Raw genomic sequence first — 16,174 nt, forward strand, 5'->3', positions numbered from 1 at the left:
TTGCTAAACTTTTTATGTTTTCTACCTACGTTTTATTTTCATAGAGAAACCAGATGCTGGTTGCTTGGAATGTTTTTTGTCTTGATTTTCATATAAAAGCTATGTACATGATTAAATCCATACATACATGTATAAAAGTGTTATCATATATAATTAATATAAAATATACAATTATATTCAACTTTTAAAGTGAATCAAAATAATATTAGGATTTCCGCGATTAACTGCTGTTTCCCAAAAGCGTCAAGTTATCAATAATAACGGTTGAGTGATACGCAACTATTTATTGCATTCCGACTGACGCACACCATATTTGCTCCAGAATGTGACAGGACATTTTATACGCTTGCCAGAGTTTTTGTGAAAGACCGAACACTCATTAAAAGGTGGACAATACAAATGCAGCGAAACTGCGGTCTCAATGTGACTCGGATTCTCCACGCGATGCAAGCCGAGATTATCTGAAAATTAAAAAAAAAATTATTATGTTTAATAAATATTTCACCGCTAAAATATTTCTGTCTGACACGCCTACCATTTATGTACGCGACATCGTTAACGCCTATTGTGGTGTCGCCCACAGCTGTCAGCTGTTCACTATCGAATTCTCGTTCGCCATCGCTATCGCACACCATTTGTCCAATGTCCACGTTGGGCAGCTCTATGGCCTTGGTGCCTGGCATTTTGTACCGTGTCTCCTTCAGATCACCCTTAAGCATCTTCATGAAACAATGCGAATCAGCGTGATCATGTATGGCCGAGCCCTGTCCTTCACCCCAGCATAAGATCATCAAATTGAATTTACCATTGCCGGCATCGACCAGATTGCGCGTGTACTTGAAACGATCGAATTTGGCGAAACGCTTCCATTCGCGAGCATTCGATTTGTATGTCAACATTATGTGATTGACCATCTCGATATTTACAAAATTCGTATCGAACTCTTTATGCAGTGCCGTGATCAAATCATTTAAGCTATCGATGCTGGGTCCATATTTAAGTGGCTTATCGATGCCGGAAAAATGACGTGTGGCCTCACGTAAATAACGTTCCTGCTCCAAATCCATATTGCCGCTGTCGACTTTGGAAAGCGCCATGTTGCTGCAAGTTTTATTAACCTGTGGATGAGGAGATAGATTATAGATTAATATTGTTTTCTTTATTAAAACTTAGAATAAAATCTACCGTTAAAAGAACTTTCATAAAAGAGGAAGGATAAAGGGATGGAGTTAAGATATCGCCTTAAATGTCAAGGAAACATGATCAATAATAAGAAATACTTTGATATATGTACATCATTTGTTCGATGGTTCTTATGTCCTACTGGTTTTACCATGGCTCTATGAGTACCCAACAGAGTCCATCGCAATAGAATTAAACGCAACTGAATTAAAGCCCTTCTCCGTTTGGTCTTTCCAAAACAGAGAATGTTACCCACCTTTCAATTACATTTTTTCAAAGCTGGACCCACATTTTTTCAAGTAATTAAAAAAAAAATAAATCTGTTCTGAAATGTTCGCTTTAGTTGTCAGAGTTTATCTCTAATTCATGTTTAAATTGTTGTTATGACATTTAAAACAGATTGACTCCATTGACTTACTGTATAAGTATATTTTAACGGGGAATTTATATATACATACATACATATTTGATAACAGCTTGTTCAAAATATTTTTGTGTGCAAGTATAATATATCAGTATGTATGTACAAAAGTGTAGACCTAATTTTAAGTGTGGGGAGCAAGTTATTTAAGCTATAAACATTTATGCTTCCTTAACATCTGTCCTAGGCACCTAAAATAGTCGCTACTCATGACTATTTCGTTTCGCCATATGTTTGTATGTATGCAAATAAGCTTTGATTTGTGAGTGTTTCCGGTTTCAGAAATTTCTTTAAAATATATTTATACACATATACATACATATTTTAAAAGAACAGTTTAATCGTCATATTGATTAGAACTGTCATGTGAGTCCCACTAAACTCATTACTTAAGTGTAAGAAAACAAATTAATATTTTTAAATTACCTACATATTTCTTATTTAAAATTCAAACAAAAGTGTAAACGCCATATTACTATTGGCATTGCCCATCATACTATGTAAATATGTAGCTTGACATCCTTTTGACATTTTGCTATTATTTTGGCTTATTTGAAAGATATACAAAAAATAAATTATTTATTTTTAATTTATATGAAGAGAGTACAATTTACAATATAAATGTTTAGTTTAAATATTATTTTGTTGTAATATAGTACAATACTACAAATGGCTTGTTTGAAAAGTTTAGTGATTCAAATGACAGCCAATTGTTTGAAATAAAAGCGGTTAAACGAATATTAAGTTTAAAATGGTTCTGAAAATTTTAGACCTAAGGCACTAATTTACTGTTTACGTCATTCCAATGAAATACATAGTAAACTATTCCTTACAGCGCAATTATTTAATTTAGGCAATTGAGATAATCAGAAGTCAAATATGATAATATTAGTTTATATAAGCTTGGATTTGGATTATACAGAATAGAGGTTATGTCAACACGATTGTGAGATTAGGCTAAAAGAACTTTTATTTTCGGTGTAGTTATACATATATAAATAATGTACACAAATAGTTTGAACTTGAATTTTTGAAAATATTAAAGCCGGTATTCTTTAAAATGAAAAATTAAACAGATTTGCTTCGAAAAATATTTAGCGCTTTGGCCAATAACTTTCGACAAGTTTAAAGACTTATAAAAAATTCTAAACAAAACTCACATCGACTATGAAAACATTTTTGTTTTAATTGACAGGTGTTTTTTATACTCATACTCGTATACTCATACTCAAAACTGATATGCTTGATTCACCATTTGCACACTTTTTCAAAATAACTGTTAATTAGTGACACGTGAATTATTGTAAATTCCTATAAAACGATAAGCAGTTGTGGTGTGTGTGTATATACGTATTAAAGATGAACTTAGAATATATTTTTTTTATTTAAGTGCTGTGAAATCATATATATTTTGTTTTAAGCAACATAAATGTCTGCGGTTATCGCTTTTATGAAAATACGCAATTGATTGTGCGATTATGTGTGTGTAATTTATTGTGTTGCTGTAAGCAAAGCTTGTATAGCTTAGAAATTGTAAGGAAAATCCGTGTGTTTAAATCACTTATAACGGTGTTAGTCGACTTTAAGCCGTGTTCAAACAACAACAGTTGGTGCTACGCAATCGAATGCGTTTAAATTCGGTTAATGATTATGTTTTCAATAAAACTTATGTATTTTGCGAATGTTGAAAATTAAAAAAAGAACACCATCAACAATAAGTGATTATAAAAATAAATGTAACACATACATTTGAGGATGCGCTCATTGGCTTATCTCCCGACTAAATTGATACATTTGAAACGTAATTGAAATGTGTGCTTATTTAATTTCGCATATTTATATGACGGATGGTATATGTTAAGGTCAATATTCACTAATTAACAGCTAATTACGGCATCAAAAAATATATTTTTTGCTAATGTCGTAAATATAGTTATTTACTTATGAAAAATTGCTGACCACAATAATAATATTTTATACAAAAAAGTTTAACCTAAAAATGCAAATGTTATTTCAACAAATATCCGCGAGTTGTGCCCTTCAAACTTACACTTGTCTGTGATTTTATCCACTTAAATATCAAAAATTACACTGTTTGCTTAAAATAAAAATATTTTTCGTTTATTTTTTTAAGAAATATTAACTTTTTTTTTTTAAATCGCTGCTATAGGCTCGACACGCACGTTTCGAATAAGTGTATCTGAATGAATCGAGCATCACAATGCTGCTTTGAGCTAAGATTGTAGCTCAAGATAGCGTCCTATAATCTTATATTATTTTGTTTATATATAAATTGAATTATATGTATGTATTTACAAATACATACACATTAATTGATGAACCAATGCAGAGTCACATGTGATTATAAGCATATATGTAAATATTTCATTATTTTTGTCAATATGTATGTATGTATTTATATGCAAAATATTTGTTTGAGTTGAGATTTTTCATTTGCTCTTTTGCATTAGATTATTTTATAATTTTATTTTTATAACTATATACATACAAATACATATATTATGAGTATTATTTATTAAAAATCTACTAGTTCTTGCGTTTGTTTACTACTTTTTTTTAGAAAATCTGGCAATTGCAAATTTATAAAAAACATATGTTGCATTAAATTTTTTTATTAAAGTGGAAATGTTATATAAAAACGGGCAGAGAGCATAAGATTTAAGCGATAATTAGACAAATTAAAAACAAAAAAAAATGTATTTCGTGTCCGAGTATGTATGTATGTTTAGTTGGGAAAATTTGTTATGATTTTACAAGTAATAATGATTTTAAAAGTAATTATGTATTTATTTGTAATCAGTTTGCTATGAATAGTTATTTCTACGAAATTATGTAGTGAATTTCCCATAACGTCATACTTAGTAGAAAAAATTAATGAATATCAGTGAATTTTTTTTGATATTTTTTAATTGTTATGGTTTATTTATTTTTCTATTTTTATTATTTATTTATTTTTCTATTTTTATTATTTATTTATTTTTATTAAATCAAATTTTTTTATTAATTTAAAAATTATGAAGTTATTTTATATCTTTTTAAATTGTTGTTGTACAATATTTATCATATTTTTCAGCCTTAAAACATTTATTTATTCAAATATAATTAAGACGTTTGAAGCTTTGCTCCCAAATGTAGGCAATATTTTACGTTTTAGCTTTTTATTGCTGTTACAAACAACCGTTAGTTGAATGAAATTACTGAAATACTATGTGTAACTCATTGCTAGTGACAACGAGCCCACATAAGAGCGATGCAAATATTTTCACTCTCATTCACTAAAAATAATTTTTGATTGACCAGCTGGTTTTTATTTTTGCAAACACTTTCAAACTCAAACCACGTACATACGTTTTGTTAATTTTCACCACACGATTTCTATGATTTTCGAAATCACTGTTAAACTCAGTATTTGTGACAACTATGGCTTAGTGACGAAATATCTGAGGCCCTTTGTGGCGAATTTCTAGCAAGTTCCGCAAATTAAGACGATGTGAGTCTCTACTCGTACTCATACTCATTATGGCGCTTGTTCTATTGGTATAATAAGTACTAAGGTGTACTTTAAAACATATGCATATGTACCCCTCCTGCTCTTATCGCTTACAAATACACAGTTAACTGCATAATTTGTAGATAATTGTTTTCATTGGTGTAAAGCAGTGGTTACAGATTAGTGTTTGTAACACATCTACTCCTACACTTGCATCACTTATAACGGCATCAGCATTTTTTTGAGTTGTCAGTGCAAACATATGTAAGAATAATCATTTGAGGCGGTCTTACGTCTTATCTCTGAGTTATAAATTGGTACTTTTAAAACGTAATTGAAATGTATGCTTTTTATTTCATATGTTTGTATGTGGTGTTAAGGTCAATACTCATTAATTGATCAGCTGATTATGGCATCAAAAAATCATTTTCGCTAATATAATCAATCTACAGATGTACAAATATATTTATGGAAAATTCCTGACCGCAACTAACATAGTTTTGTATTGCTAAAAAAGTACCGCAACTATTAATTTCTTTTTATTAAAAAATAAACCCATGAGTTGTTTCAAACTTACACTTAAATTTGTGTGTTATCCTCTGTATTTGGTTATCCTTGTTTTTTTTTAATTTCTTCTCTTGCCGCGTATAAATTAAACTGAAAATTTACTTCGTTTAGTTTTTAAAACGTTTTTATATTTTCAAAATTTTTTTTTCGCTTGACGCGCACGTTTCGAATAAGAGAATCTGAATGATTCGAGAAACACAACTGTTCGCTAAGCTGAGATTGAAGCTCGAGATAGCTTCCTTTAATCATATATATAGAGGTTCAGAGATTATATATAAGCTTAATACATGCATAAATTAAAATAAATGAGTCAATTAATATATACAATTTTATATAGTATATAAAGGGTGTGTTTCTTGGAGTTATAAAATATTTTTTATTTCGAATAAATTACAAAAAGAAAATGAAAATACCAAAATTATGGTTAAAAAGAGCGGTCTAATAGTGTCAAAACACATGATCTGCACTAAATTACAGCCGCACTTCTTGATTTGAATGCAACAACTAAAGGGCGTTTACTTTGACAGCTGGTAATGACAGCACTCTTTCTTTGAAAGTCTGAACCTATAAAAAACACCGTATATTTAATACTTATTTTCCTACAATAGGGGGTTTTCATTAGATCACTTGGATCACAAGTTGTTTACTTCTTTCTAAAAATATGGCGATTAAAACACATGATGTTTTAAGCAATTTCGAAATAAGTGTGATATAAGAGCTTAAGATTCAAGCGATAATTAGATCATATTTTTCATGTCGTATTCATATGTTTTTATATTTTTTAAGTGATGAAATTGTAAAACCTTTCAAAAAAAAATATTTATTTGTAATGAGCATAGTTATTTTATATAAGTTTATACGTCAACTTAAGTCATATACGTCACGCTAAGCCGGAAATAGTGGAAAGAAATGAACATAGCTTCAAGAAAATAATAAATAAATAATACAAGTAAGGAAGGGCTAAGTTCGGGTGTAACCGAACATTTTATACTCTCGCAATTTATTTATTTAACTATATTTATATTATATAATACACGATTTTACCCACATATTCGTCATATATATTGTATAAAGTCCATTGAAAGTTGGAAACCAAAATATTAGGTTAGAAGCACCGAGGTCCTCGTGTTCGATATATGGGGCCTTAAAAACCTATGGTCCGATTTCGGCGATTTTTAGAATGGGGCTGCCACACTATTAACATAGTATTTGTGCAAAGTTCTGCACCGATATCTTCACTAGTACTTACTTTATATATTGTAAAGTAAACGATTCAGATTGCCTTCAAAGTTTTGGTATATAGGAAGTAGGCGTAGTTGTGAAGCGAGTTGGCCTATTTTCACAACATATCATTGGGATGTAAGGAAACTATTACAAACCAAGTTTCATTGAAATCGGTCAAGTAGTTCCTGAGATATGGTTTTTGACCCATAAGTGGGCGATGCCAAGCCCATTTTCCATTTTGTAAAAAAATCTGAGTGCAGCTTTCATCTGCCATTTCTTATGTGAAATTTAGTGTTTCTGACGTTTTTCGTTAATGAGTTAACCCACTTTTAGTAATTTTCAACCTAACTTTTGTATGGGAGGTGGGCGTGGTTATGATCCGATTTCTTTCATTTTTGGATTGTATTAGAAAGTGGCTAAAAAAAATGACTGCGGAAAGTTTGGTTTATATAGCTCGATTGGTTTGCGAGATATGTACAAAAAACTTAAACGGGGCCACGCCCACTTCCCCAAAAAAATTACATCCAAATATGCCCCTTCATAGTATGATCCTTCATACCAAATTTTATTTCCATAGCTTTATTTATGGCTTAGTTATGGCACTTTATGTGTTTTCGGTCATTTTCGAAAGCAACCTTGCTATGGTGCCAAGAAATAAGTGTGCCAAGTTTCATCAAGATATCTTAATTTTTACTCAAGTTACAGCTTGCACAGACGGACGGACGGACGGACAGACAGACATTCGGATTTGAACTCCACTCTTCACCCTGATCACTTTGGTATATATAACCCTATATCTAACTCGTTTAGTTTTGGGTGTTACAAACAACCGTTATGTGAACAAAACTATAATACTCTCTTTAGCAACATTTGTTGCGAGAGTATAAAAATGTATGTACGTCAATTAGTCTTCTTTGTGATCCCTACTCAGGAGGCTTTTGGCATTACAATAGACCGGCACCTTTAGGTGTCCAAGCGGGATCCACCGGAACAACTAAAACGAGGGTCAACCTTTGAAGGGTCAGAAATGTAAAGATAACAACTTTTAAATTGATCCAGAAAATCATTCTTCAGAGGAAACCTCGAGTTTGACTTGCTTTCGGCCCATTAGAGCTTTAGACCTTGATCTTTACTAGAATTTTATTTAAAATATCTCAGTTATTTCGAAGCGTCTGAAACAGCTACGCTCCAACTCCAAAAAGAAAAATATCAATAAATAACGTCTAAGAGCCAGCGGATAAAGTTTGTAACCAGTTGAAGGTTGAGATGGTCAAGTGGTGTGGAATTTGGATTGACTTGGTGTTTCGATTTCATGGCAGCTTGCCGAAAAAGACAAATTATTACATCTCTGTTAAATCTTATATTGGAACCCTACACAATTTGAACTTAAAAAGTCACTAGCACCTCTTTCAACACTCTCTAACCTCACTTTCCATTTAAATGTTAGTTACGACTCACCATGTTGGCACTGTTGATCTCTGCAGTCCTTCGATTATCACTATTACAGCTGTTAATCCGGTTCGTTGACTCGTCAGTATTGACTTCCTTATCAGTAGTATTTGCTGAATGTTGTAAACGCTTGCCGCGACACATTAGTGGTAACTCGCATCGATCGCACACACTTTAAAAGCCAAACAATTTAACGCGGGTGCGACTTTAGTAGACTCAACGAAGACTTATAACGCTTATTGCAATCAGCAAACCGATACCGATGATGGTGCTCGCTTCAATGCCGATGAAAGTTTGAGCGCCAACACAATAACAACAACAATGTGAACTTCACTTCACTTCACTTGATGTATAGCGTTTGTATTAGTAACTTGTTGTTGCACAGACGTTGGCGTGTTGCATGAATATTCACCAATTGATAATGTTTTCTCAATGCACTTGTTGTAACATTTGGTTTTTCACTAATTACTGAATTTGCTTGTTGTTGTTGTTGTTTACATGAATTGTTTGCATGATTTAGTGGCATTTGTTAATCGGCGAAGCGAACAGCACGTTGTAACTTCGAATGGCTCTGAAGTGTTTGTGTGGCGCAGCTGCACGAATGTGTGGCTTTTATCCGCAGCTCAGCAGAAACACCGCAAAAGTAATACAACAACAACAACAACAACAACAACAAAATAATTTACTCAATTTCATTGGTCCTAATGCCAGCAGACACGGTTTTTGCTGGCTTTCTTTGTGTTGTTGTTGTTGATTTTTGTTGTTGTTGTCTTACTACCTTTGCTATCTTATGCTCTATGCTGTTTTCTGTTATTTTAATATGTATTTTCTCTTTGAGTGTCGGTAATCAGCAGTCTGTGGCACAACAACAACAACAACAACAAACCTTCTCGAGGTCGCATCGATCTAATTAGTGGCAGTTAAGTGTGTTGACATGTGTGTTCTTTGAGTGTTTTTCTTTCAAAAATTAATGCCTTCCACCAACAGTAGCATTTCGGCAGCAGTTTTCGGGTCATTAACATAAACAACGGTAAGTTAGGGCACCACCTGTGTGTTGTTGTATGTTTGTATCGAAGATCTACATAATTATGTGGCTTCTGTTGTTTCTACGCGCACGTCAACATTGCTTATGCGCGTCTGTGGTTATTATTGTTATTGTTGTTGTAGTGTTATTGTTATTATATTTATTTATTTTTTTGTTTTTGTTTTGTTATTGTTGTTTTTGCCATCTTTCACCTAATCTAATAAAGCTATTGAACTCTTGTTTTTGTTTTTGTGCATTTTAATATTTGCCAAAGAGAAATGTTACGTGTTCTTCTGTTACTAGTGGGTCTTAGCTGGAAGACTCCTCTTAGGCAAATAGTTCATGAAGTCGAGGTTGCAGCTGTTGCTCAGCTGATAATTTGTTTCCAAGCAATTTCATCAGCAATTTGGTGCTGCTGTAGGTCATGTTGTTGCGCTGGAGTTTGAGTATTATGAGAAATGAATTAAGAATAAGCAGGGGATTGGAGATACATATTGTGTGTCTCTTCAAGATTTATGCATTATTGGAAAGTAGTGAACTTTGTTACACTTACGTGGTTTTTGGTGAATAAAATAATGTTTTTTTTTACCGAATGTAATTGAAATATAACTGTAAATAAATGCATTACAGCTTTGTGGCATAATTAAAATTATGAAAATTATCAAGAAAAAAATTATAAAAATAATGAAAAAAAAATTAAATAATTAAATAAAAATAAAAATTTAGTCAAGTGTAACTGTAAATTTTATTTGCATTACAGTTTTATGGCCTAATTAAAATTATAAAAATCGTCAAAAAATATAGCTAAATGTAATATAAATATCATATAAATTAATAATTTAATCAAATATAACGACAAATGTATACATTACAGCTATATGGTATAATTAATGTAGTAAAAACATTAAAAAATATATAATTACTAAAATGATAATAAAAAAATAATAAATAATTAAATAAATAAATAAAAAATAATAACTTATTTTTAATTTTTTTTATAAATTATAAAATAATTAAAATGCTAAAAAAAATTAAAAATATATACATAGAATAATTTATATAAATGTAAAAAATTCTTAAATAAAAAAATAAATTAAAACTGTAAAAAAATGATAAAATTTGCATTAAATTTTGTGTTACTGAAAATTATAATTATATCAATTGTTCTACTTAATGTATTAATAATTTTCAAATTGCAAAAAGCAAGCAACTTGGGTAGAAGAGATTTCTTTGGGGCTTTTGAAAGCTCAACATATTAGTCTCGAGGGCTATACACCGATTATGGCGATCTTACAACTTTTCTTTACGCTCTGGCCTCAATTAGAGTAATTGCCGGATAATTTCATTTTAACGATCAATATCTGAGCGGTCTAAAAACAGAATGACGAAGGATACGATGGTTGCGGAAGTAGTTGTAATAATAAGTATTTAATAACGGTTAATCGTTCGTTTATAAGATGCCTACTTTGCTTTCGTAAACCCAAGTTTGCATGAACGACATGTCCAAATTATTATTTTGCTAGCTTTGAGTGCCAGTTCTCATCCCTTATTTGGACATTTACTGGGATTATCGTATTCGGTATTCACATAAATTAAGAAGAAACTCTATGCATATTTTTTCGAATTGCATTTTGGGGGTCATCCCATGTGACGGACTGTTTTTAGTGATTTATTTGGAATTTTTTTACGACCAGTAAATAGGTAGAGTATTAAGTTTATTTATTATACTTTACTAATATATATTTCGACAATATATATATATAAATTTTACGTTAAAAATATTGTGTCGAAAATAAGTTACAGCATACTGGACACCCCCAACTCGAAATGGAAATGGAACGCACTACGATGAAGTGAATATACCATAAATTGAACTTTTGGTAGATATTTTTTTGCTATAAAAAAACGAAGTTTTTGGAATTTTTGATTAACAAATATGTACGTCAGGCCGTTTTTGAGATACGATGGAGAATAGTTTGAAAAACACAGTTTTGAGAAAAACGCGTGGAAACCGTTTAGCCGGTTATAGTCGAATCGATGATAGCGCGCCACTCCTATCTTTCCTTCGCAGTTCGGCGCCAGTTGGAGATTCCAAGTGTAACCAGATCGCTCTCCACTTGGTCCCTCCAACGGAGTGGAGGCCCTCCCCTTCCTCCGGCGGGTACTGCATCGAACACTTTCAGAGCTGGAGTATTTTCGTACATTCGGACAACATGACCTAGCCAGCGTAGCCGCTGTCTTTTTATTCGCTGAACTATGTCAATGTCGTCGTATAACTCGTACAGCTCATCGTTCCATCGTCTGCGGTATTCGCCGTTGCCAATGTTCTGAGGACCATAAATCTTACGCAAAATTTTCCTCTCGAAAACTCCTAGTGTCGTCTCATCTGATGTTGACATCGTCTACGCTTCTGCACCATAAAACAGGACGAGAATGATAAGCGACGTAACTTATATACCGACCACCATATATACGACTTACCATATATTATAGATGTGTTAAGAAAGCAATTCATGATATAATTTAGAATTTCGAATACAATAATTTTATTGACCTGTGTATGAAGAAACAATTTAATTGCCCGTGTGGAGTCTGAGTAATGACTGGAAGTCTGAACTAATACTATATCATGACATAACGCTCAATTGAGTGATTAGTCCTGCGGGTCTTCACAAAAAGGGTTTTGTCGTTAAATTTAATTTTTTTGTATGGCTTCATCCACACTTTTTCCACATATACTATATGCAATATAATTTTGTATTTATTACCACTTTGTGAATTGAGTGCCTACGTGACAACCAGCTCATTTCTTTTAGATTTAATTTCTACCATTTTACTGAACATGCCACTGAATAGAGTTTTTGTTAATACTATTTCCCCGAAGGTCATCAGGTATCAGACGAGTTTTCTGCTTTTTTGCTTTCTACAACTCTTCGCTCCGAATAGAAAGGAATGCTTGATTTGTCGGAAAATCCAAGCTAGGTAATATTTTGAATTTATTTAGAGTAGACATGCATACATATTTATAAATATTTATGTATATTTATTTCTTTTGCAAAATTTAAAGCATTATTTATTCGTCCTACCAACCTTTATATACATTTGAACTTTTTTCTATAATTATTTGTTATTGCTAACATTTCTTTTGTCGTTAATCTGCACACTTAGTAAATAGGTATGTACTATATATAAAACGAAGTATATACATTTGCTGTATAAGGTACATATGTATGTTTATACCATTTTATATTTATTAGCACATTGATAATAAAATATCATTATAAACAAATTAAAAATTAAGCTGAAGTCATGTTTATGTAACAATGGGCTTGGTCAGATGTCAATGGGCAGAGATTCTTTTGATACAGAAAGTAATTGGAGGCAAATTTTTAAAAATTTTGATGATTAAAATGAATTGAGGGAATATGAGTAAAGTAAAAATATATTATTTTTTAAATGTAAAATTAAATTATTAAATTCAAATTTAACATCTCGGATCTATTGTTAAATGTATTACAATTTTATATTCAGGTATTTATGTATGTACTTAAAACTCGTAATTAGAAACATAAATATTTTAATAATAATAATATATTTTTTATATTCACCTTTTGTATTCTATTTTCTAATTTCTTTGAAAATCATTGTAAATTCATTTCAAAAACCTATTCTCCAACGCATATTTTAATTTTCCACTTTAGTAGAGTAGTGCCGCTGTTTGATTCGAATTTTCCAAAAAGCTTTTGGCTTGTCAATACGCTCATATAAAGCTTTGAAAGCAATCCAATTGCTTGCTAACAGATAATTATACGCAGCCTTGTAACATAAATACGCTTATTGGCGGACATATTTCAACATCCTCGATAGTATAGTGGTCAGTATCCCCGCCTGTCACGCGGGAGACCGGGGTTCAATTCCCCGTCGGGGAGATGTGAATTCAGTTTTTTTTTTTAATTTTTCTTCGAATATTTTTATTTTCTTTTACATTAATATATCTTTTTAATTATTCGCCCCTATTCCCGTTGTCGTTATCTTTTTAAATCGAAATAAGAACGCCTATTTGGCATTCAAGTTGGCGTTATCGACGTTTATCGAAAATAAATTGAGAAAGAGTTCTTTGTCGTTGCTATAATTGAGAGCGAGAGCGTCGCGGCTGTTTGAAGGAATATTTGAAGTGAATATGAAAATTCCAAATCGGAAACAGTTTGAAATTTTAATTTCGGAAATGGAAAAATATTCAGCATATGCCAAAGATTTGAGAAAAGGGATAAAACCTTAAAACTTCGATTTTTGCAGAGATATTTCCATTCGCACTGCCATCTCGCGTCGGACATGGTCGGCATAAAGTTAATAAAATTGCATTTCTATATCTAAGACTATATTTAAGATATGAAAGGATTTTAAATTCAAAACGAAGAAAAATATGGTACACAACAAGTCCGAAGCTTGAGCACCAAGGGGAGGATTTAATAAACAGATACCAGTGTCTCCTTTGGAAGAGCGAATTTGATGCAGCTCGCTAATTACCTGGTCCACCAGGTATAGTAGTCGGATAAGAAAGAAACGAGGAGCAAGAGACGCTGGAAGTGTCACATATTTTAGAAGAAAGTTTGGAGGACGCACGCCAGCACTCATATAACCATCTTACCAACATAACTCCAATTAAACAGATATCAAATAAAGATGGGAGACTAAAATTGTTGGGCAGATAAACGTAAGTGCAATAGAGGATGTCATAAAATCCACTAAGAACTGCTTTAAAGATGAGTCTCGTTGCATAAGAAACAAGTTCTTATTTAAAAATGAACGCCTCAAAGTATTCTATATAAAATATGTATACAAATTTCGATAAATTTTCTTTGGTGTTACGAAATACTTCAAGAATACGAATTTAGGAACGAAACGATGATAAGAACGTCAACGAGTCAACAATTGAAAGGACGACGACAACCGATTACATTTATACCCTGAACAGGCTATATTAAGTTTGTCACGAAGTTTCTAACACCCAGAAGGAAGCGTCGGAGGCCCTATAAAGTATATATATAAATGATCAGTATGTTGAACTGAGTCGATTTAGCCATGTCCGTCCGTCCGTCTGTCTGTCTGTATATATACGAACTAGTGCTTCAGTTTTTAAGATATCGTTTTGAAATTTTGCAGATGTTATTTTCTCTTCAAGAAGCTGCTCATTTGTCGGAACTACCGATATCGGACCACTATATCATATAGCTGCCATACAACCTGAACGATCGGAATCAATGGCTTGTATGGAAAACTTCCGCATTTTACTACATATCTTCACGAAATTTGGTGTGAGTTATTGCTCATAGAAATAATTTAATCTCCGAAAAAATTGTTCAGATCGGTTCACTATAGCATATAGCTGCCATACAAACTGAACGATCGGAATCAATGGCTTGTATGGAAAACTTTCGCATTTTACTACATATCTACACGAAATTTGGTGTGAGTTATTTTTCATAGAAATAATTTAATCTCCGAAAAAATTGTTCAGATCGGTTCACTATAGCATATAGCTGCCATACAAACCAAACGATCGGATTCAATGGCTTGTATGGAAAATCTTCGCATTTGACGTGGTATCTTCACGAAATTTGACATGGATTACTGCTTAAGGTAATAATATAATCTCCGAAGAAATTGTTCAGATAGGTTAACTATATAACCTTAATGTTTCTAGCAAACAACCCGGCTAAAAAGAATTAGTAAAATGTTTTCTTTTTTTACTTACTTTTTCTTAGGTCTATAGATTTGCATAAACACATAGTTACTAAAAGAAATGCACCTGTGTGCAAGGGTATTTTAGCTTCGGTACAGCCGAAGTTAACGTTTTTTCTTGTTTTTTTTTAATATATTTTGGATTATTCAAAAAAATATTTATTTTGAATGACATTAAATCTTATTAAAAACAAATTTTTTTAATATTGTATGGATTTAAATAAAGTGAAATCAATAAAGAATAATTAATGAAAAATGTTAAGTATCGAGAACTTCATTAAGACAATTTTTCCTTATACAAATTTAATAACCTTACTCTTACCCATATAAATCTAAGGAAGGTCTAGACAGACAAATAGCTTAAATCGAATATGAGAGAAAATAACTTCTTTTAAATTTAAAGCTAATCTGTGCTGGTAGTGAAATTTTCTTCGAAAGACAAACTTAAAAAAACATATTACAATATTTTTGAAAATGTTCTAGAATTTCAGTCATTAACATTCTAGTAGCTCATTGATCTTTACGCACGATATAATCTGTTCTCCCATATCATTACATAGCAATGAAAATTCAAAAATATAAAAATCATTGAAAATTGGTGATTCTTGATTTAGTGTTTTTATACTCACAATATATGTATAAAATTAATATTTGTATCAATTTCCTAAAATACAATCGAGTTACAATAACTAATTTATTAAAGCATTTTGAAATTTTCGTATCTTAATATAATTATTTGATTGTGTGTAAGATGAAAAAACAATTAAGAAAATAAATTCATTTAGTTTTTCGTCATAAATTTTTTATTAAGCATATTTACATAAACACCCATAAATAATTTAAAATATTTTTTTTTTTTTTTGCAGATTTCACCTGTCAAATATATCTCCATATAATAGTATATCTATAATTATAATAGATAATGGTCATATAAACGTAAATTTACACAGGTAAGTTCTTTATATAAAATTATTTGCTATATAAAACTGCAACAGCGCTCAAATCCTTCAAAACATAATTAAAATTTTTTAAATACAGAAATTTAAAAATTTCA

The 16,174-nt window shown here is 31.4% G+C and overlaps 2 protein-coding genes and 1 non-coding gene across 6 annotated transcripts in view; 2 read left to right on the forward strand and 1 right to left on the reverse strand.

The window, feature by feature from the left end:
- Positions 1–124: 124 nt before the first annotated feature.
- On the reverse strand, positions 125–5,881 carry LOC105217352 (cysteine dioxygenase type 1). 4 transcript variants are annotated; one of them, XM_011192305.3, is made up of 3 exons: positions 5,692–5,881; positions 536–1,118; positions 125–461 (listed from the first exon to the last, which is right to left on the reverse strand). In XM_011192305.3, the coding sequence occupies exons 2-3, from the start codon at positions 1,095–1,097 to the stop codon at positions 280–282; spliced, it is 744 nt and encodes a 247-aa protein (XP_011190607.1). In that variant the 5' UTR covers positions 1,098–1,118; positions 5,692–5,881; the 3' UTR covers positions 125–279. The 4 variants fall into 4 exon arrangements, with proteins under 4 accessions (XP_011190607.1, XP_011190608.1, XP_028899378.1 ...); XM_011192306.3 differs by lacking the exon at positions 5,692–5,881 and adding an exon at positions 4,973–5,117; XM_029043545.2 differs by lacking the exon at positions 5,692–5,881 and adding an exon at positions 4,969–5,101.
- Positions 5,882–13,235: 7,354 nt separating this feature from the next.
- On the forward strand, positions 13,236–13,307 carry Trnad-guc (transfer RNA aspartic acid (anticodon GUC)). Its single transcript has one exon. It is a non-coding gene; the product is annotated as a tRNA-Asp (tRNA).
- Positions 13,308–16,014: 2,707 nt separating this feature from the next.
- LOC105214540 (kinesin-like protein KIF13A) overlaps positions 16,015–16,174 on the forward strand; it is a 178,866-nt gene continuing 178,706 nt past the window's right edge. The window contains exon 1 of the mRNA XM_054234015.1: positions 16,015–16,070. The gene's annotated coding sequence lies outside the window, so the exon portion shown is untranslated. The remainder of the gene's footprint in view (positions 16,071–16,174) is intronic.

Source organism: Zeugodacus cucurbitae, chromosome 6 (genome assembly GCF_028554725.1).
Source record: "Zeugodacus cucurbitae isolate PBARC_wt_2022May chromosome 6, idZeuCucr1.2, whole genome shotgun sequence".
In the NCBI taxonomy this organism is placed as follows: domain Eukaryota; kingdom Metazoa; phylum Arthropoda; class Insecta; order Diptera; family Tephritidae; genus Zeugodacus; species Zeugodacus cucurbitae.

Coding starts and splice junctions, on each gene's coding strand:
- LOC105217352 (XM_011192305.3), bottom strand. CDS start 1,097: ATGGCGCTTTCCAAAGTCGACAGCGGCAATATGGATTTGGAGCAGGAA. Junction 462..535: donor CGATGTCGCGTACATAAATG/GTAGGCGTGTCA, acceptor TTTAATTTTCAG/ATAATCTCGGCTTGCATCGC.